Source organism: Talpa occidentalis, unplaced genomic scaffold (genome assembly GCF_014898055.3).
Source record: "Talpa occidentalis isolate TD23 unplaced genomic scaffold, MPIMG_talOcc4v2.1 talOcc4.5, whole genome shotgun sequence".
Classification (NCBI taxonomy): Eukaryota; Metazoa; Chordata; class Mammalia; order Eulipotyphla; family Talpidae; genus Talpa; species Talpa occidentalis.
Window position 1 is genome coordinate 52,395,102 of NW_023604861.1, and position 22,227 is coordinate 52,417,328.

Below are 22,227 nucleotides of genomic sequence, written 5' to 3' on the forward strand. Positions count from 1 at the left end.
TCATCAGTAAACTCTTTATCTTCATCTGCCCTGAAAATGAAACTACTTTGGAAATAATAGTGGTGAAGAGTTGGAGACTTTTCACCTCTGGTTTTCCTCTATTTGAAATTCTTGTATCTTGTCTTTTATTTAAAATGAGTGTTCTTCTTTTTGAAGGATTGGTGATGAAGGAGCAATAGATTATCCACTAAATCAATCATTGGCAGCATTTCTTTACTGAAGTTTTTTTCCATAAATACTATTGAGAACTTTAAGTCTGTTTACTTGTTCTTTAATCATTGGAAACTATTTTTCTGTATCTACAGTATTAATAACTGCTTAGAAAATCTACTGGGATATTTAATTATTACCTCTGATAAGAATGAAGTATCATGAAGTGACTTTGAAACGTTACTGTGCCTGGAAAGATCACCATTAGGGAATAGCCCTAAGTATACACTTAATAGTTTTACTGATCAGCATGATTCTAAATTAGTTCTTTCTCTTTCTCATAATTAATGCCCTTAAAAACCTACTGTCAATTCAGAGGATATAAAATATTTCACTGTAGGACTATGATGGAAGGTTTAGTATCTTGGTGGTAAGTATGGTTTGATAATATATGCCTGAAGGATGTGATCCTGTACATCTAAATCATATACAAAGTTATAAATCATTGTTACCTCAGAAAAAAAAATAATCTCATTGTAGTTTTTTTTTTACATTTTGAATAGGGTCGGACTTATTTCCATATATGTATTTATTGGAGGTCCTTCTCTTTCCTTTTCTATATAGTGCTTTTTATATCCTTTGCCAATTTCTTCTATTTCCCTCTGAGATACTGATACCTAAGCAATTAACTGTAATTACTTTTTTGTCTATTCTATATATTTCACATAAGTGGAATCGTATTGTATTTGCATATACTTATTTCATTTAGCATTACATTTGCAAATTTCATGCATGTTATAGCATAAATCAGAACTTTATTCCTTTTACTAGCTGAATAATATACCATTGTATGCATATAGTGCATTTTTTTTATTCAGCTGTCAAAGTAAACATTTTTTTTGTATCTGTTGATTGTCATGAATAATTCTAAGAATGTTCATATTTTTTTTGTGTGGACTTCGGTTTTCCTTTCTCTTAGGAAGCTATACCTAGGAGTTGATTTACTGAATCCTATCAAAATTCTTTATTTGCCCAGTTCAGAAACTGCCATATTGATTTTGATGTGGCTGCTCCATTTACATTCTCATCAATAGTGTGTGAGGTTTCATTTTTTTTTTTTCCACATCCATGCCAACAATTGTAATCATCCTAGTGGGGGTGAAATGGCAAACCTGTTTTTATATGAATTCCTGTGATGTTTTAGGATGTTAGACATCATTTCATGTGCATACTCTTTGCATATTTTCATAGTGAAATGTCTGTTCAAAACTTCTACCCATTAAGAAAAAATGGGATACTTGTCTTTTTATTATCGAATTCATTTTTTAAAATTCTGTATACTAATCCTTTATTAGATATGTGATTTGCAAAGATGATCTTCCATACTCTGCTTTTCATTATATTGTTTTGTTAAAAACTTATTTACAGTTATTTTTCTTTCTAATTAGATTGTTTATGATTTTCTTTTTGATTGATGGAAATTCTGTATATATCCTAGTTAATGAATCCTTTGTTGGAAACATGTCACAAATATCTCCTCTTCTGTCTTACCACGCCATGATTTTTAAATGTATAAGTTTAAGTTGTAAAGTATAAGTTGTAAATGTATAAGTTGATCATCTAACTCATTATCTATTTTACCATCTTATTTTATATTATGTATCCCTGTCCTTTCCTCCCTTAGACTGAAAGTTCTGTGAGGGCAGGGGATTATTCATTTTTGTTAACTCCCCTTTCCACAATGCAAGGAGACTGCCTGACCAATAATAAATACTCCATATGTATGTTTTCTGAGTGACTATGTGAAAAATAGGACTCTGCCCTGAAGGAAAAGAAATGAATGCAAGGGTATTATAAGTTATGGGAGCATAATAGAAAAAATAGGTGAAGCAAACTGGTGTTGTATTGGTGAAATTTATTCAAAGAGAATTTATTTTTGGTTTATTGAAAACATTTTAGTTTTGAATTTCATTTCCTTTTGGCACCTTATATTCTCCTCATTGTTTGTTATTGTCTCCTATCCTAATTCATACATGTTGCTAATTACTACATAGTGTAGTAATTTGAATTTGTGATCATTTATGTAGAAGTATTAAAATGCATATTCTGCTGAGGTAAATTTTATTGATGTGCTCTTGCTAGACCATGATGGGTCTATAAATACATCACATGGGAATAACATTGGTAAGATAGTTTAATTTCTTTAAGACCTGAATTGTCTTGTCTTGGTGTTTGATCTTTAGTCAGTGGATCATGGGGCTAAAGATATGATGTGAGCTGTTCATTGGTAGGTGATTCTTTCACTTAGTAAGGGTAGTGATACCACAGAAAGGGTCACTAGTTGAGAAAGATAAGATTTTCATAGGAGAAATATATGTTTAACATTTAAGCTTCCCTGAATAGCATTTCCTCTATAATATTTTCATATTATATATGAATATTTTCACATTTTATGAAAGGTATGTAGTCTAGTATATCCAAAATATTATCACTTCAACATATTCTCAATGAAAAATATCAGTAGATACTTTGCATTTTTCTTTTTTCATTTCAAGTCTTTAGAATCCAGTGTGTACATGCTTAGAGTCAGATCACCTTGGACTAACTACATTTTAAGAGCTCAGTAGCCTCATTTGACTAGTGGCTGCTTTGCTGGCTAGTGTAGCTTTAAGGTTTGGTTTGAGTTTTGGAAGGTTTTTGTTTATCTAAACACCATTGGTGATATATAGATATTGGTGATAATAGGTGAAAATTCATGTTTGGGTATTCAGTTTAAAGTGAACATTATATTAAGTTATGCAACATAAAATATCCAGGGAAATTATATTTATGGAAAATAAAAGACAAGGAATTAATATTTAGCAGTTCTCAAGGAACACTGAGAAATAATATAGTCATGAAATCCAGATGAGAACAGTATTCCTTGATAGGAGATCTGCTTTTTCAGATGGTCAGAAAAGATTAAGCTAAATGCTCAGGATGCATTGCATTTGTTGATATACAACTCATTTCTAACTTTTTAAAGAAAGGATTCAGTATAATTTACTTTTGCAACTGTTTGGAGTTAAGCATTTCTCTTTCCCTGTGTGTGTGTGTGTGTGTGTGTGTGTGTGTGTGTGTTTACACTTGCTTATGTAGTATGATAGTAATTTTACTGCATTTTAATTTTCTTGGTGTAAAATCTCTTTTTGTTAGCCAATACCCACAAAAATAGAACAAAATCTTATTTATAATCAATTTTACTTCTTTAGCTTGAGGGGCCATTATATAAGCTATTTATATGCAGTTGTTCTGGAGAAGACTTAAGACAACAAACTTATTCAAAGAATATGCTAAAATTCTAACTTTCTTAATATAATGAAATTTTGACTACCAAAACAATAACAAAATTTATATTTGAACTTAGTGATGTCATGAAAAATCCATATTACTTGCATTGAATCAGAAATAATGCATATTCAATATTTTCTATTCTGGGTATGTTTAGCATGATATTTTTTTCTTTCTCTAGTCATCAAGAGTTCACATAACTAGAGCTGTCCTGGAGCAATTTTTATCCTTTGCAAAATATCTTGATGGTTTATCTCATGGAGCACCTTTGCTGAAGCAGCTTTGTGATCATATTTTATTCAACCCAGCCATCTGGATACACACACCTGCAAAAGTACACATTTTATTCTTATAATTTTACTTTAGTGTAATGTTATGTATTATAGTTATTGGCTCTAAACTATACAGTAGAAAACGTTTGAATTTTTCAGTTTATCTTACAATCAATCCAAAGCAGTGTTGGTTATGAAAATATTGATATGAAAATATTAAGATAAGTGAAAACATAGTTAAAAAATAGGGTTGATCTAATACTGCATTCTGAGGTCTTGAGATATAATTCACACCTTTCCAAGGAAAAGATTTTGGTGCATTGATTATTAAAAGACTAGACAAGAGAAAATAAATGGTAACTAATTGTATCATATTATGACTGAAAATTGCTTGTATATAAATAGAAATTGTAACATTATTTGTAATTTTTTTAAATAATATGTTCTTAATACAACTTTGATATGAAAATAAATGTTTTAAGATTTTGCATACCTGAATTTAGTCTTACTCTAATGGAAACTGATGAGGGTTATTTTTCTTAAATTTCAACTGCCTTTTATATTTTTCAAATCTCCCACATAACTTTGGTTAAATAATGTTTAAGTTCTGATTGTATTATGGGTTATTATGTTAATTATTGTGCTAATTTAACTATTAAACAAAGTTTTGAATTGTTACCTCTGTACTCACATGGCTAATGAGTACAATGTGATACTAATATTTTAAGAATAAGTTAAGAAAATTTGAAATTACATTAATTTTTCAATCCGTGATAATTATATATTTCTAAATATGATATAGCTGATTGATATTTGTATATTTCTCTGAAGAAATATATACACCTTGAGCTTCTGAAATGTACTTGGATTAAGAGCTTTAGTTTAGTTGACTTTTTAAATAATTTGTTCTTATATCAGATACTTTGTGAATTGAATTTTTAAAAATTATTTCTTTGTTAATAGCTTTCATTATCTTATTTAGAGTAAATTATACTGGGATGTGTTTCTTGTAGATTAGTTTCTTTTTAAAATATGAGTATTTAATAAACTATTACTCTTACATAATAAATGTTAGTTTCTACACTTTTACTAATTTGCATTTAAATTAGAATGAATAGAATATATATTTATAATATGGACAGTTGAGCTATTTTAAATTTATGTTAATGCTATGTTAATATCTGTATTAGGTTCAGCTTTCCCTATACACCTATTTGTCTGCTGAATTTATTGGAACTGCTACCATTTACACCACCATACGCAGAGTAGGAACAGTATTACAGCTAATGCACACATTAAAATACTACTACTGGGTCATTAATCCTGCTGACAGTAGTGGCATTACACCTAAAGGACTAGGTAAGTACTATATTTCCACTGTTCTAGTTACTACTATTATTGTATATTCTAAGAACTAATGTAGCGATTAGGTGTACATGGTTATGAAATTATTACTGAACTGTTGCCTTTCCTATGGTGTAGACTGGTATGTGAGGTTTTTTTTGTGTGTGTGTATGGTAAAGAAGAAGTTTATAACTTTGTAATACTAATTTTGGAATATAGGCAGATGAAAATAAATGACATTCAATATATATGTTTGTAGATCAAAAGATACATTTTTAATATTAAGGGCAGATGAATGGTAAATTATACATAAAGGGATTGCAGTTTTGAAACTTATGAAGAAGCCAAATTAATCCTGGTTACTTCTTGAAAGGTTTGATTTTTAAAGACAATAATCACTCTGACTACATTTTTAAAAGTGTAATCATATGTTCAATATAATTTGCATATATCACTGCATTTTCTCATTTTTATTGGTAATTTCTTATGTGTAATTAACTGATAGATGTTTTGATGGAATTGATATGTTTATTTTGACTATTCATAGTAATTTTTATTTAATGACACATAAGCATCCATTGAGTGTACACTGTAATATGTATTTGGTACATACTAGTTATGAGGAAGAAAAAAGCTGCAAAACAAATAAATACAGTTGAATTTTGGGTCATTTTCTGTTTATTATAATATATGAAAGTGAAATTTGAGACAGTTTTTAAATTAAGACCGTGTAATTGATGATTGAAAACTTGGATGTGAGGAGGGAAAAGGAATCCTATAAAGTTAAAGTAGGTAAAAGGTGTCATATGAATGTTTCATTATATGTTTATCAATGATAGGAATATATTATAATTTTTTAAAAAAGTAATTCTTTCCTCCTAGTCTTGCATTAGTGATTAATTTTCAATGGCCAAAAATCTGAAATTTATTATTATGAGGTATTTTTTCCTGTTTTTTAAATTTGTTTTCTGTTTTATTCTAGATGGTCCTCGGCCATCACAAAAAGAAATTATATCGTTACGGGCATTTATGCTTCTTTTTCTAAAACAACTCATTCTAAAGGTAAAATAATTTTACATGTTTTATAATTGCAATATATTACATGAAAAGAATTGTCATAGTTTAAAATCATTATTGAAAAGTTGCAGTAACTGGTTTATGAATTGCTTTCAAAATTCTGTAAATCTTAGTAGTAATTTTGTTGCATTTTAATTTTTGTGTGAAATACTCTGAGATCTTTAATAACATGGGATGTAATTGGACAGGGAACATGTGCTTAAGAATTGCATAACATTAATATTCTAGAAAATGGTTTATGTTCCTAGAAAATGGCATATATTACTATTTGGTAAAGGTCATATTATATATTTTAATCACAGAATTTTTAAAATATTAAAGACAATTGAAAGTAAAAATAAAGTGCATAATAATTGGTATTGTAAAGTTTTGTAGTAATTTGTCCTATTTTAAAGAGAGAATAAGTAGTTCAGAAATAGTAATTTCGATAGTGTTAGATGATTACAATATACTAAATTTTGATGGTAAAGGTGAACCAAATACTAGCAACTTTAAAAAATAGTTTTCTAAATATTTACTTATTTAAATTCAATTAAGGTAGATAACAAATTATGAGTAACATACTTTAAATGAAACATCACTAATTTAAAATGATTTTAATGCCTATCTAATTAAAGTTAATTATTAGGTTTAAATTAGATAATACTTTTTTATATTTAGGATCGTGGAGTCAAGGAAGATGAACTTCAGAGTATATTGAATTACCTACTTACAATGCATGAGGTAGGACATGGTCTGGTTCTTTCATTTTCATTATTTTATTCAAAGCATTAGAATACAAGTTTAACTAAATAAATGTTGATGATCCTTATTATGCAGGATGAAAATATTCATGATGTGTTACAGCTACTAGTGGCTTTAATGTCAGAACACCCAGCCTCAATGATACCAGCATTTGATCAAAGAAATGGAATAAGGTAAGATTACATTAGTAACATTAGTAGACTTTAATTGAACACAATTTTTCTTCCTAAGAATCACCTCTATTCTATGAAATTTTGAATACATATAGCAAAATATTATGCATAAGAAGGAAATAAATGGAAAAATTTGCTACTAAATCTCTAATACTGGAAGAAAGTGATGAACTATATAAAAAGTGTGTTATGACTCAAGTAGAGTAATTAAATCCTTCTTCCTATGGTAAAGATATTTCAAGTAATGTTTTGTAGGAGAATTCCTGATTACTGATAATTCATACAAACTAAGAAATGAATAAAGAGAATGAATTTATTTTAACTCTGGTGACATTTTAACTGAACTTAAGGAAGGTCTTTTGATAAGAAAAGGGCTGCTAAAAATGTGATAAATTTATACCTGGAAATCCTTGAAGAAAAGAATAGACAATTACTTGTCTTACAAAGATTAGATAATTTTCTGGCTGAATATAGTAAGTAAGCTTGAGAAAATGAATTAGGATTCACCTATCTTATTACACTACAATTAAACATTCATTAAATGATTATTTAGCAAATTTCATATTCAAACTATTGCAATACTGTGTCTATAACTTTTTTCTCAGGAAACCCTTGCCTAATTGTGAAGAAAACCCTTTTGAGGATGTGTAATGGCCTTAGATATTTTCATGTCTTAAATGTCATAATTTCTGTTGACTCTGTATACACCTTGCAATTTTTTCGCTCAAGTCAAAATTATTCCCAGAAAATATGAGTTATATGGAAGTTTTTGATTCCATATCTTTGAGTATAGTCACAGTTTAGATTGTGAGAGTTTCCTTTGGTTTTCAGGATATATTTTCTTTGAAATATTATTTCTCATGATTTCCTGAATACTTCTTTTTTGAACATGTGTGTCTTTTCTATGTCATACTTGCATTTTTCTGTTTCTGATCTTGATTCTTAAAAATTCTGAAAATAGATATAGGCATAAATGTACATTCACTTTGAGACTTGAAGCTCTTGAAAAAAATCTATTAAAAAAATCACTCTAAAGTTTACCTCTTCTCATGGTTTATTCTTTAGTTGATAAATCATAAAAGCAGTATAAATAGTTTCTGTTTTAATTTATAATTGGTTAATGATAAAATAGATGTCATTATTTTTTGTCAATAAAAGGATATAAGAAATATACTACATCCTTTATCATCAGTTTATCATCTTTTAAGTATAACATTTTATTCAGAAGGTATTGAATATAATAAATTACACCCTCATTTTATAGACTTACCACTGCCACACCCAGAGCACCTCCTTAAATTCTAGAATTAGTTGCAAAAGAATATAGTTACTATTTTCCCTTTCTTCCTTCTAGGAAACTTATATTTCCTGAAAAAGATGGGATAAAGTTTCTAAAGCACCTATAAATATTATAATAAATATGCCCCTGCTCATAATATTTTAAGTGAAGCATAGGTTAGACTCATTTACCGTTTAGTGGAGATTTTTTTGCTTTAAATAATAGAAAACTTTTAAAGATTTATTTATTTATGCAAACTGCGGTATGGTCTAGAGGTGCAGGGAGTGAGAGGACTCACTAGAGACAGAGTGGAGAACAGAATAGGCGGATTGACTGAAATACATTGCTGGGGGAGCAGCAGGTGAGGCAGGAGAGGTCTGCTGTGACACCATGTGGCTTTGCTCCCTGGCCTGGGATGGAACTGGTCTGCAGTGGCTGCAGATCGCTTCATAGTGCTGAGACTTAACCCCTTGTGCCACCACGGAGGCCCAAAACTTTTCAATCTAATTTAACAAAAACAGAATACTTCTGTTTGTTACAGAGATCTCAAGAGGAGAGGAACTAAGAATTTTTTTTTTTAAGATTTATTTATTCATTTATACAAGCACTGGGTACAGTCAGAAGTGTGGGAGGGTGAAAGAATTCACCAGAGCCAGAGCGGGGAACAGAACAGGCAGACTGACGAAGTACATTGCTAAGGGGAGCAGCGGGCATGGCAGGAGAGGTCTGCACGCCATGTGGGACCCTCCCCGGTGGCTGGGAATCGAACCAGCGCTGTAGAGGCTGCCAACAGCTTTGCAGCCCAGCGCTCAACTGCTGAGCCACCAGGGGAGGCCCAAAGATTTATTTATTTACTTGAAACTAAGAATTTTTAAAAAAATATTTTTTAGTTATTATTGGCTTGTATCATTTTTTGTGTAGGATATGTTCTTCAAGTGGTGGTGTGGGTTCACTATGAAACCGGAAATTTGAAAGCTCTCAGGAAACAAGTTAGTCTTCTCTACTGCTGTTGTGGCTGCTCTGCTTATATAGTTTTGTCTCTGTAAACAAAACAAAGCTATCCCATTGTTTAGCCCTTTTAAATCATTTTCTAATTCAAAAGTGCAACAAAGACAAGTTATTGTTCCTTATACCTAATTCCAAATACTTAAAAAAGATAAATAATAGGGCAGTTATCTAGCCATAGATTGATTAGCCACACCCAGAAAGACATTGGTCATCAATTACGAGTATGATGGCAATCCTAGAAGAAGAGGACATGTAATTTAACTAAGCTTATAACTTGGAAGTTTCTGTTCATTGTGCTGGGACGGAGTATTTATAAACAACTTTTCACTTTGCCTGTTTTGGTATGTATTTGAAGGCCAAGTTTAAAGAAATATTAAACATGCCAGTTTTAAATGTTTTCAGAGAATTTAAACATCTGAGGGATACTTTATATATTTATGGTTTATTTGTAAAGTGTACAGTGTTTGTATTTTTAGTATTTATCGGTATTTAAAAGATAACATTTATATATTTTTAGGGTAATCTACAAATTATTGGCTTCTAAAAGTGAAAGTATTTGGGTTCAAGCTTTGAAGGTTCTGGGATACTTCCTGAAGCATTTAGGCCACAAGTAAGTAGAAATATCTGCCTAAACTGTATTCTGACAAGTGTTGTGTCAAATGTAACATAATTTGACTGGGTAATTTTATAATATAAAAATAATAGCTTCGAAGAACATTCGTATTAGTAGGTTAAAGAACAGAATCACAATTTCAGTAATGCAGTTTATTCCTATTTGTTTCCTGAAAAGAGACTATAGTTAATTTAGGGATGTAATAAAATCTTTTACTAAATAAAGTAGTAAAGACAAATATAATTTTAGTGAAAGTTTTTTTACATAGTGAATACCATGTATATTGAGGTCTCCCTGAAAGCTTTTTTTTTTTTTTTTTTGCTTACATGCTAAGTAATTTATTATTTGTTTATGTTCTTTTCTCACATTGAGATTTGTTGATTACTTTTGTGATTTGAAGATCCTGGACTATGTCTATTATTCCCTAATGTCCAGAACTTAGATGCATTTTAAAATGACCTTTCCAGTAAGGAACAACTACTAATTTATTGAAGCAGGCTTTTTTTTTAATAGTATGTTATTATATGTGTGTATAATATTCTTACATCCATTTTCTATATACATAAGCCAAAAGAAGTAAAAATGCCATTTAAGTATTGCTAGATGGCTGCTCTACTTAGAACCTCATCATTGATAATTCTTTGTGTTATTCAAATTGTCAAGATTTTATTGATACCATGCATAAAAACTGCATAAAATCCAGATAAGACATCTCTAATATGACAGACTAGAAGAGTAGGTGTTGCTTTCATTTTGGTACCAAATAAATAGTTAAGTGAGGGAGAATAGAGACATTGTAGATATAGAGAATAATTGCAACAAAACTAGAATTGTTGAGTTACACATATGTGAGGAATTAGAAGTATATGAAGTTATAGAATACTAGAAGTGAAAAGCATATATATTTTTAATATGAGATAAGGATTATTCTTAACTTTGATTATGTAAAAGAAATTAACTAGAAAAGATAATAAAGAATTATAGCCTTAGATGCAACATTTAAAAAAATACTAAGATAACACATTTTAAAATGTACAAGTATAGAAAAGATAAATAAAACTAACCAATAGAGGAAGACTATTCACTAGAAAAATATTACTTTGTAATATATAATAATTGTGATTAAAATTTTTACCGTAAGTTTAAAAATAAAGACATAAACATACTTCAGAGAAAGAACAGGTACTAGACAATATCAAGAATTTGTAAGAAATGGTAGAATATAACATGTCAGTTTTGACTTGTGAACTAACAAAACTTGGGGAAAAATTGGAGAAACCCATCACATAAATTATAAAGGAAATTGAAAGAAGATCAAAGGAACATGAAATCTGTTGTTATAATATACAATCTGTGGATGAGAATATATAATTCTAAAAGGATTAGAGACAAAACGACAAAACGATAGAAGGCACAAATGATAAAAGTTACAAATATATTACAGTAGCGTACTGTGTGCTAACAAAGTTTTTCCTAAAACAGTCATCAGGACACTATACTGTTGGTATTAAATGCAAGTAAAGAATTCTTTGGTCAGCAATGTGCAAATAAAAGGATAGATGTTGAGTCTGTCCTTAAGTTTCTCTGTAACTTCAAATACAAAAAATGTAAAGCAGTGACTGTAAGATATTAAAGAGCAGAAAAGGGAGCCAAAGTATCCTCTAGGAAAAAAAGATGCTCCCACACAATTTTAACCATATAAGGGATTGTTTTTCCAAATAATTCCAGAGGAAATTACACACAAAAGAAAGTTTTCACCTGCAAAAATAAAATCAAAACAACAAAAATATTTGAGCATAATAGGGGAAATAATTCTGAAGAAGCAAGATAGTACTGAAACAATGTAGTTTAAAAATAATCAAACATAACTTCTGGAAATGAAAAGTTAACCATTGAGAGTAATAACTCCATGAATGTCATGTATAGTTAACATTACTGTATTGTATATTTAAAAACTACCGAGTGTTGATCTTAAAAATTCTTACAAGAAAAAATTCTAACTACTTGAGTTGATGGATGTTAGCTCAACTACTGTGATAATTTTTCCATACATACATACACACACATACACACACACATATATATATATATATGCACCAAATCAAGTGTTATACGCCTTAAATCACTATAATGCTACTTGTCAATTATATCTCAACAGAAAGCTGATCTGTAATGTAACAGTGTACTACCTGGTAGATGGATATTGATAATGGGGGAAGACTTGTGTACCTGGGTCAGAAAATACATAGGGTAATCTTTGTATTTTCTGCCTAATTTTGCTGTATACCAGAAAACTGCTATAAAAACTAACATCTATTTAAAATGTGAGATTGATAAGGAAATAGGAATCCAAGAAAAATGATTACCTATATTGGGAAGATCTGACTGAGGGGGAAGATATGAATTGGGTGTAAAAGCTCTAATATTTTACACCATCATTATCATTTAGACAAGTAAAAATTATATTAAAATAAATGATAAAGGCTGGTAGACCAATATTTAAGAATACTAAAATAACATTGTAAGGCAAAAAAATTGATGAGACTCTTTTAAAGAGGAGCACCATGCAATAGAAAACAGTCCAATTTACCAGGAAGATAATGATTTTCAAATTCTTGTACACTTAACAGTGTAGGTGAAGTATAGAAAGCATAATTAACTAAATTTGAAGACAAATTAAAATAGTTCAGCGATGTTAGCAGTCTTCTGTTTTTTAAAAACACCAACAAAAGAACAATATAAATGAGAACAATATAATTAATTGGCTTGATTATTGTGTGTGTGTATATATATATATATTTCTCAAGCAAAAAAACACTAATTGTTCAAATGAAGCCATAAAATTGTTTCCATAAATATAAATAAGTTATTATATTACAAATGAATTTTCACACACAGTGCAGTTAAACAGAAAAAAATGATAAAATTCAAACTATGAAAATAAAACTATACATACTTAAAATAATTCATAACAAGAAATCATTGTGTAAATTATGAAATGCTTAGACTCAAAAGATACTGAAACTTTGGTTTATTTATAGTTTGAGCATTGATCTAACTGGTAGAGGGAATTTTTCTTTGTAAATATTTTTATTGAAAGAAGAAATGTTTTTTGGCCTTTTCTCCACTAGGTTTTCAATTTTATGCTTAATTTTCAACTTTAGATAGTAAAAGGAAACAAATAATGAGCAGATGCCAATTAACAGAGCAAGAATATTAACAGAATAACAACCAAATCCCAAAACTGATTTATTCATTTTGTGTTCCATTGACAAGATAGAAGAAGGAGCCACTGTTTCACATAATGAAATTAATGCAGACTTGATGCCAAAACTGGTTATAAACTGTAGTTAAAGGAGATGAATAGCTTAATTCCCCTGGAAATAAAAATACATTTTTTTAAGTATACTTTGTAACAAAGTTGAGTGTAGTTATAAAGTATAAGGATAGTTTAAAATCAGGATATCATTTAATATGATTTTAATTTTATGAATAATAATTATAATAATAGATACCCACATTTTGATAAAATATATTAGCCATTAAATTCATTAAAATTCCTTAGAAATCATGAATAAAAAGAGATTTCTTTAACCCAATGCCACAACCTTATCACAGCTCTATTTAGTAATAAAATATTAGAATCATTTCCTTTTAATAACTAATAACAATTAATGAAAGCCTGTTTTCACCATTCCTGACCCACATCATGTTGTATGTATGTTGACATTTGTAGAACACTCTACCTAAATGTAGAAGATTGTGTTCAGGTACATATATACAACATTCCCTGGATTATAGTATGCATTAGGCTGAATTAGTATTTTATTGAAATTTATTGAAAATTTAAAAAATTTTTTGGACGCAATGATTTATTCTAAATAAGTCTCAATGGTGCTGGTGTACAGATGAATTGGTGGTGGGAATTTTACAAGGACTACACCTGAGAGGAGAAAACATACATTGTCCAAAAAGGAAGAATGATGTAAAATATATATAAAATTAAAAAAAATTTCTTATGAAGTAAGATTCTAAACTATATGGACATCATTATTATAACCATATGAACATTTGCAAATGAAGAGGTAACAGTGATCATATTAGAATGGTGGATTGTGGGTTATTTTCCTTGCCCCTATTTTAATTCACACAATTATGTTACTTTTATAATTAAAGAATTAATGATGTTTATAACTTTTTAAAAAATAATTGAGAGCAAATGAAATATGTTGACAATAAAATTAAATAAGAATCAACAGGAAGAAATTTGGGAAATTGTTACATATTTGGAAAATAGCATACTTGTAAATAACTCCTGAATCAATAAAAATATAAAAAAAATTTGTTTTAAGTACAAGCAAAACTATAACATTTAACAATTTATTAAATCTCCATTACTATGAGTATGTAAAATGCTCCAGCTACCATTCCAACAGGATTTTCCAATGCTACAGCCACCATTCCAAAAGGATTTTCTAATTTATTAAAAAATATAATGAACTCCATAGAACCTAACATTTCCAGGCTTAGTTATCTACCAGGAGAAATTGTTGTAGAGCAACCCCGATACAAAACGGGGTGCCTGACTGTGGGTCCTCACCCGCACGCTTAAAAGGACTTATCAATGCTGTACTGCAGGCACACGTGAAAGGTTAATAAAAGGTTTATTTACAAGGGAAGGGGAAATGAGGAAATGTACAGCTCTGGGAGAAAAGTGGGAGACAAAGTTTTAAATGAGTCCTACCCGATCCGCCGATCAGGAATCCCAAAATGGCGCTCTCAGAGTTGGCCGCCAGCCAGGAGCGGTGAAGCCAGGAGGCGAGCGATTGTGAGCCAGAGAGCCCAAGGCCCACGTGTTTGGTTTTTTATATCCAACCTGGCTGCCCAACTCCACCCTCAGGTCCCAGCCACCCTCCCTTGGTGGTGATGGGATTTGTCTTTCCCAGAGTCTTGATGGCTTTAGTCTGGAGTGGGGGTGGGGTCCACAAAGCCTGTATGGGATTATCTCAGGACATCATTTCCCCCTAACAAAATGACAACATAGACTCACATTTAGACTGTTGTGTGAATGGTTTTAGCAACATGATTTATAATAGGAAAAAGTAGAAACAAGGCAGAATTCCATCTATTGATGACTGGATAAAGAAAATAATTGTATGAATATACAATGTAATACTATTGCATGATTTAAAGGCAATCAACTACTCATGCATACTATAACATTAATGAATTCTAATATTTTGCTAAGTGAAACATGCCAGATGCAAATGACTTGTATTATATAATTCCACTTAGATAAAATGTCCAGAATGCAGATTCGTGCATATGTGCGTTTAGCAATGACGGTCTGGACTGACCTCAAATTGAAACAAGGGAATGATTGAAAACAATAAATTAATACAGCAAAGTGACAATTTATAAAATCAGTTTCCAAAATATCAGTTATTCCTATATGCATACTATGAACAAGAAGATAGAGAAATCAAGAAGGCTATTCCATTTATCATTGCATCAGAAAGAATTAAATATCTGGGAATAAACTTAACAAAGCAGGAGCAAATCATAAGACCTTATTAAAAATATAGAAGGATATGCAAAAAAAATAGAAAGATATTCCCTATTTGGGAATTGGAAGAATAAACATTGTTAAAATGGCCACATCTCACAAAGCAATATACAAGTTCAGTATAATCCCTATTAGTTTCAGTGACATTATTTAAATAAATAGAACAAATACTATTGAAATTTATATGGGACCTTAAAGACTCCAAATAGCAAACAATCCAGACAAAAAAGAAGAAGAAATGAGGTATCACCCTCCAGTCTTCAAACTGTACTACAAAGCTGTAGAAACTATATGGTATTGGAATAAAAATAGATACACCAAACATGAAATAGAATTGAGTGGCCAGAAAGAAACCCACAATTATGTGGATAATCTATGACAAGGAACTAATACATTGGAGAAGGAAAATTTCTTCAACAAACTGGACAGCAACATGCAAAATAATAAAATTAGACCATTATCTCATAGTGTAAACAAAAATTAACTAAAATTGTATTAAAGATTTGTAAGACCTGAAGCCATAAAATGCAGAAGAGAAAACTTAAGTAGCTCCTTAACAGCATTAGTTCAGAGATGTCTTTGGGAACTCAAACAGCAAGTAAAATTAAAGCAAAAATAAAAAAAAAAAAATGGGACTACATCAAACTAAAAGCTTTCTGCAATGTGAAAGAAACTATCATTAAAACATAAAGGTACCCCACAGAATGGGAGCAAATATTTGCACACCATACATCTGACAAGGAATTGATATCCAAAATATGCAAAGAGCTCAAACAAATCAACAAGAGCAAATAACGCTATCAAAAAGTGGTCAGAAGAACAAAATGGACACTTTCCCCAAGAGGATATATAGATGGCCAGTAGACATTTGAAAAAGTGCTCATCATCACTTATGAGCAGGGAAATGCAAATGAAAACCTTACATGAGATAACACCTCATACCTGTGAGAGTGGCCCATATCAAAAACTGCAAAAATGGGCTGCTGAGGGTATGGAGTAAACGGATCCCTTTTATACTGTTGGTGTGAATGCAGACTCTTTTGGGCCCTATGGAAAGAAGTGTGGAGATTCCTCAAAAGACTAAAATTGGATCTATTATGTGACCCAACAGTTCCACTCCTAGGTTGAAAGGGAACCTGCAATTCTATGTTTATAGCAACACTACTTAGAATAAACAAGATATGAAAACAGCCTAACTGCCCCAGGACAGATGAGTGGATCCAGGTGATGTGGTATATATGCACAATGGAATACTACTCAGCAATTAAAAAAGATAAATTCATGCCATTTGCACAACATGGATTAAAGTTGAAAGTATTAGTCTAAGTGAAGTGAGCCAGAAGGAGAAAAAGAAAGTCATGATGGTTTCACTTATATGTGGAATCTAGAGAAATAAAACAAAGGATCAGACAAAGACAAACTATAAGACTGACCCTTGAAAGCTACCACATATCTGAGACATTCAAGAGAGGAGGGGACGAGTAGAAAATGGTGGGGTAAGGGCAGGAAGGAGAGCACAATAGGTGCTTTGTTGGGAAACCTATGGTAACAATAGTTTGTTCAGATATTTTATTTGGTAAGTGTTTAAATATTAGTTTTGGGACTTTAGAAAACAGCCCTTCTATAAACTTTGATTTCTTTTGTAGATGGAATTTAGTAAAAGCAATTATTTATATAATTTAGTACCTGCTTATAGATTGTTTTTTTTTTAACCCTGGAATTATATAATTAGAAGATTCATTGTATTTCATAATATTTTCCCCCCTTTTTCTCTAGGAGAAAAGTTGAAATTATGCATACTCATAGTCTTTTCACTCTTCTGGGAGAAAGACTGATGTTGCATACAAACACTGTGACTGTCACTACGTACAACACTCTTTACGAGGTAAAATAGAAAAAAAAGTCTGATAATTTTAAATGTATCCATTGGAAATCCCCTGTGATTGAGATCAGCAGATAATGTAAAAAAATCAGTAATCATTAAAAAAAGATGAACATATACTTAAAAATTTCATTTTGAAGCATATTCAAATGCATTTGTGTGTGTGTGTGCGTGTGTGTGCGTGTGTGTGTGTGTGTGTGTCAGTACCCAGGAGTTTTTATTAAACCTAAAGATACAGATTTTTGTATAGAGTTCAAAAAAATCAAAGACAAATTGCCATTTGTCAATTTTTTTAATGTTTTAAGAGTTTTTCTTTGAGTATGGAGAGGCTAATTGACTTTATACAGTTTTTCCCACATCATCTATACCCATTATATATTATAAATTAGTTCTTACCCTCAACTTCCTCTTTTTTTTCTTTTTTTCCTCTCTTCTCCTCTCTTCCCAATATGTTGTCACTTCCAACATTAACCTAGAGTAATTATTGATATAAATTGTAGGTAAGAATTATTTATAAAACATTATATTTGGAAGAAGCCCTAGATATCATTTCAATTCAGAAATCCCTTTCTCATCATTTCTAATAGGTGTCCATGTAGCTTAAGTGTGGTATTTTTAATGAAATTTAATTTTTTTTTGTTTTTAAATATTTTGTTTTAAAATACTAATACAATATTAGGCATGTTCCCTTATATTAATCTTAATTCTGCTCTCCTGCAACTAATCTACAGTGGTCATAGTTCTTCCTTCATCTTTGTATGGCCATGAACTAAGCATAGTTTTATATTTTTAAAATGTTGAAAATAACCAAGTGAAAAGTGATGTATGGTGTATGAAAATTATTTCCAATTCAAATTTCAGTGTCCATAGATAGTTTGTTGGAACACAGCCATACTCATTTATTTATAAATGCGCTGCTTTTGCTGTATAGTGTCAGAGTTGAGTAGTTGGAACAGAGCATATTTGTCTTACTCTCTATCATTTTCATTGCTGTTTAGTGTGTAGTAAAAATCACAGTGATGAAATAACTGACAGATTTCACACGTATACCATATGTATTGCCGAATGTAGCTTTTCTTTTACTACCAGTGCACATCCATCAGGTGAAGTCAAGAAGATAAAATTGGACTTCAAAACTCATACTTTTAGCATACAGTGGAATGAGGATTATTTGTGAGAGGCTTAGGTAATAAAGCATTGTGTCTATTATTGAAGGACACTATAGTTTTGCTGTAACATTGAAATTTCTAGATCAAGCATTCATCATAATATTCTGTGTGTGTGTGTGTGTGTAGAAGAACTGGGGTGTAGGCCAGTGGTGCTTTGGGTGAGCATATTCACCACAGACAGATGGGGGAGCAGAACAGGCGGATTTACTGAAATACATTGCTCAGGGAGCAGTGGGCAAGACTAGAGAGGTCTGTTGTGTCATGTGTGGATTAGATGCCTGACTGGAGATGGAATTCAGGCCGTAGCAGTGATAGCTCTGAGACTTAGGCTAGCAGAGAGGGCCTATAGTAGTATTCTTTTTTTTTTTTCCAAAGATTTATTTATTCATTTATATTTTTTTATTTATGTAAGCACTGGGTACAGTGAGAAGCGAGAGAGGGCGAGAGAATTCACCAGAGCCAGAGCGGGGAGCAGAGAGCAGAGCAGGCAGAAGGACTGAAGTACACTGCTGAGGGGAGCAGCAGGCGGCAGGAGAGGTCTGTGTGCCATGTGGGACCCTCCTCCAGGGGCCGGGGAGCAGCCGGGGATCGAACCAGCGCCGCAGAAGCTGCGGGCAGCCTCGCAACCCAGTGCTCAACAGCTGCGCCACCGGGGAGGCCCCATAGTAGTATTCTTAAATCAGAAATACTATGGTCAGAAAATATAAAACAGAATGTCTCATCATTGCAGATTTCTTCACAAAACTTATGAAGTGAAATGAGTGGCATTTAGGAGGCAGATGCTAAGATTCAGAGTGTACTTCTACTGTAATTTTAAATTACATGGGACAAATTCAGATTTTTCTAATACTACGTTTTTTTTCATCTAGCCATAAGGCAGATACAGCTCAGTTCTAGTTTTTGCATGACCTGCAAGCATAGGATGGTTTTTACATTTTTAAATGATATGGGGAAACGGTAGAATATGTTGTGACATGAAATTTTATGAAATTCAATTTGTAGTTTCCATAAAAAAGTTTTATTAAAAAATAGCCATGGCTGTTAATTTAAGGAAAGACTTCATGTGGCTTTATGCTATAGTGCCAGAGTTGTATAGTTTCTGGAGATTGCATGATTTGCAAATACTAAAATATTTACTATGTGACTTTCTTTAAAAACTTGGCTGCAAATTTAAAATCTTCTCTTTATTGAAACACAGAGAAATGTACCTGCCATCTGTTATTTTTGTTAAAAATGTCATTTTAATCTAATATAAATTAATATGCTTCACTATATAAATTTGGAAAACAGAAAAGCAGCAAAGTAAAATTTACTCAGCATCTCTCCATTTATATTTAAGTATATATAATATCTTTTCTCAACTTTCTCATACATGCATACACACACACAGTTTTGTGCCCCACTTAATGTGCTGCAAATATTTTTATTACAAAATGTCCATCCTAAGTGGTGAAGTCATACTCTTTTGGTAAAGGAGCAGATAGTAAAATATGTAGCCTTGTGTGCATTTTATCCCATTCAGAATTCTTAGCACTACAAAACAGAAATGATCTAGAGGCTGGGAAGTCTGAGATCAGGACTGGAAGATTTGGGGTGTGGTGAGTTCACTTCATGGCTCATTGACCATCTTTTCACTCTACCTTTGTGTGGTAGAAAGGGCCTGGGAGCTCACTGGTTCTCTTATGAGGGCATTAATCCCATCCATGAGCCTATTCACATTCCATCCCATCCCATCCCTATTCACATTCCAGAGGTTGCACCTCCCAATATCATTACATTTGGGGGTAGGTTTCAAAATAGGTGTTTTGAGGGAAAAAAATACCCAATCTGTAGCAGCAGGCTATATGGTTTGTTGTTACCCCTCAGCTCTGCAGTTTAGACTTGGAAGCAACCATAGATAATAGGTGTGGCTGTTCCATAAAACTGTATTTAGTAGAATAAACAGTAGGCTTGATTTGACTTACAGGCTTAATGTTTATGGCCTTGTTTAACATTACTCTTAGCTGTACTAGTTCATCCTTTTATGTTCTATATTCTTAAGAGTAAATTTAAGAGTGGCTGCCCAGTAGACAAAGTGTGAATTTATACCTCTAAATCATATACAGTATTGTAAACCAGTGTTACTCCAATAAAAAATAATACAATATAAAAGTAAAATTTTTTATTTGTTTTTAAGCTTACTATTCCAACTTTGTTAGCCATATTCCAAATCACATGATTTATAGACTCTGTCCTCCACAGTCCTATTTTGAATTGCAGTAGGTTTTTCTTTTTTTTTTTTTAATCTTGCTCTAATATTTGGCCTACAGAACCGAATAAGAACTAATAATATGACCTCTCCTATGCAGAACATGGATAGATTCTTACTTCTCTTGATCCTTATATTTCCCTAATAATGGTTACTCACTTTTGGGGTACTTTCCTGACAGTTGCCTTGTTCAGCATTTTACATATATTGCCTCAAACCTTTATAATGTCCCTGTGAAACTGCTATTTTTATATCCTTTTTAGGCAAACAGAGACTCAGAGGGAATTAATTCCATTTCATACCAACTAAGAAATGGTCATAAAATAAACAGAATCCATAATTTAAATGCATTAGGCAAAATATGTTAGAATCTACCTATAGTAGACAGCACTAGAATCTTCTAAACCAAAGCCTTGCTACAATATTAGTTTGGAGTTCTGAATTCTAGTGTCTGATATTGGTCAGCTTGTGTCTTTACATCTTGGTTTTGTTACCTATTAATTGCTTTGGTTCATGATTCCTATGTGTAATGATTTTTTTAAAGATTTATTTATTTATGCATATAAGAACTGGGGTATAGGCCAGAGGTGGTGGGGGTGGTGAGAGGATTTACCATAGACAGAGTGGGGAGCAGAACAGGCAGATTGACTGAAATGCACTGCTGAGGGGAGCAGTTGGCGAGTCAGGAGAGGTCTGCTGTGCCATTTGGGTTGCTTCCTTGCAGGCTGGGGATCGAACTCATGCTTGCTATGGCTGCAGATGGTATCATAGATTGCGTCTTACCCCTTGCACCAACAGGGAGGCCCTTTGTAATGATTTTTAATCATTTTCTTGCTTATGCAAATTTGGCCTATTAATATCAATAGAGTAAAAAGTATTTGTGGTCATTGAAAACATATTAAAACTGTCATAATAACATGTTGAATTTGAAAAATCATATTGTGCTATTAACCTTTGAATTAAGAATATGCCCTCTCTCCATATACACACATGCACATGTACACAACACGCACATATTTCTCTTTGTTTTCTTAAAAAATGGGTCAATAGCAAGTACAGCAACAGTTTTACCTACCAGCTACCTTCATATGTGTTATTGGTATTCATTCTTTGATTTTTGATGCAATTCTACATTAAATAAAGCCAATTTGTTGCAGAATCCTGGTCAGGATGAGTTTAGATTCTGTGGTATTAGATGTTGAAGAGGTTTTGAAATAATGATGGAGCTAATTTATAGGCCTTCTGTCTTTGTGATTCGGCAATAATGTATTCTTATAATGTAGCTTGGTAATCTCGTTAAATTGAAATATATTTTGAAAAACTGAATTATGGTACTTTGAAATGTTAATATACGTATGCAAAAAAGTAAAAA

The 22,227-nt window shown here is 31.5% G+C and overlaps 1 protein-coding gene across 11 annotated transcripts in view; it reads left to right on the forward strand.

The window, feature by feature from the left end:
* Positions 1-22,227, forward strand: part of NBEA (neurobeachin) — a 575,782-nt gene that overhangs the window by 124,306 nt on the left and 429,249 nt on the right. For all 11 annotated transcript variants that reach the window (XM_037527157.1, XM_054701654.1, XM_054701655.1 and 8 more), the window contains 7 exons: positions 3,662-3,814; positions 4,943-5,111; positions 6,079-6,158; positions 6,834-6,896; positions 6,993-7,090; positions 9,895-9,987; positions 17,333-17,441. In XM_037527157.1, coding sequence (XP_037383054.1) covers positions 3,662-3,814; positions 4,943-5,111; positions 6,079-6,158; positions 6,834-6,896; positions 6,993-7,090; positions 9,895-9,987; positions 17,333-17,441 — 765 coding nt within the window. The remainder of the gene's footprint in view (positions 1-3,661; positions 3,815-4,942; positions 5,112-6,078; positions 6,159-6,833; positions 6,897-6,992; positions 7,091-9,894; positions 9,988-17,332; positions 17,442-22,227) is intronic.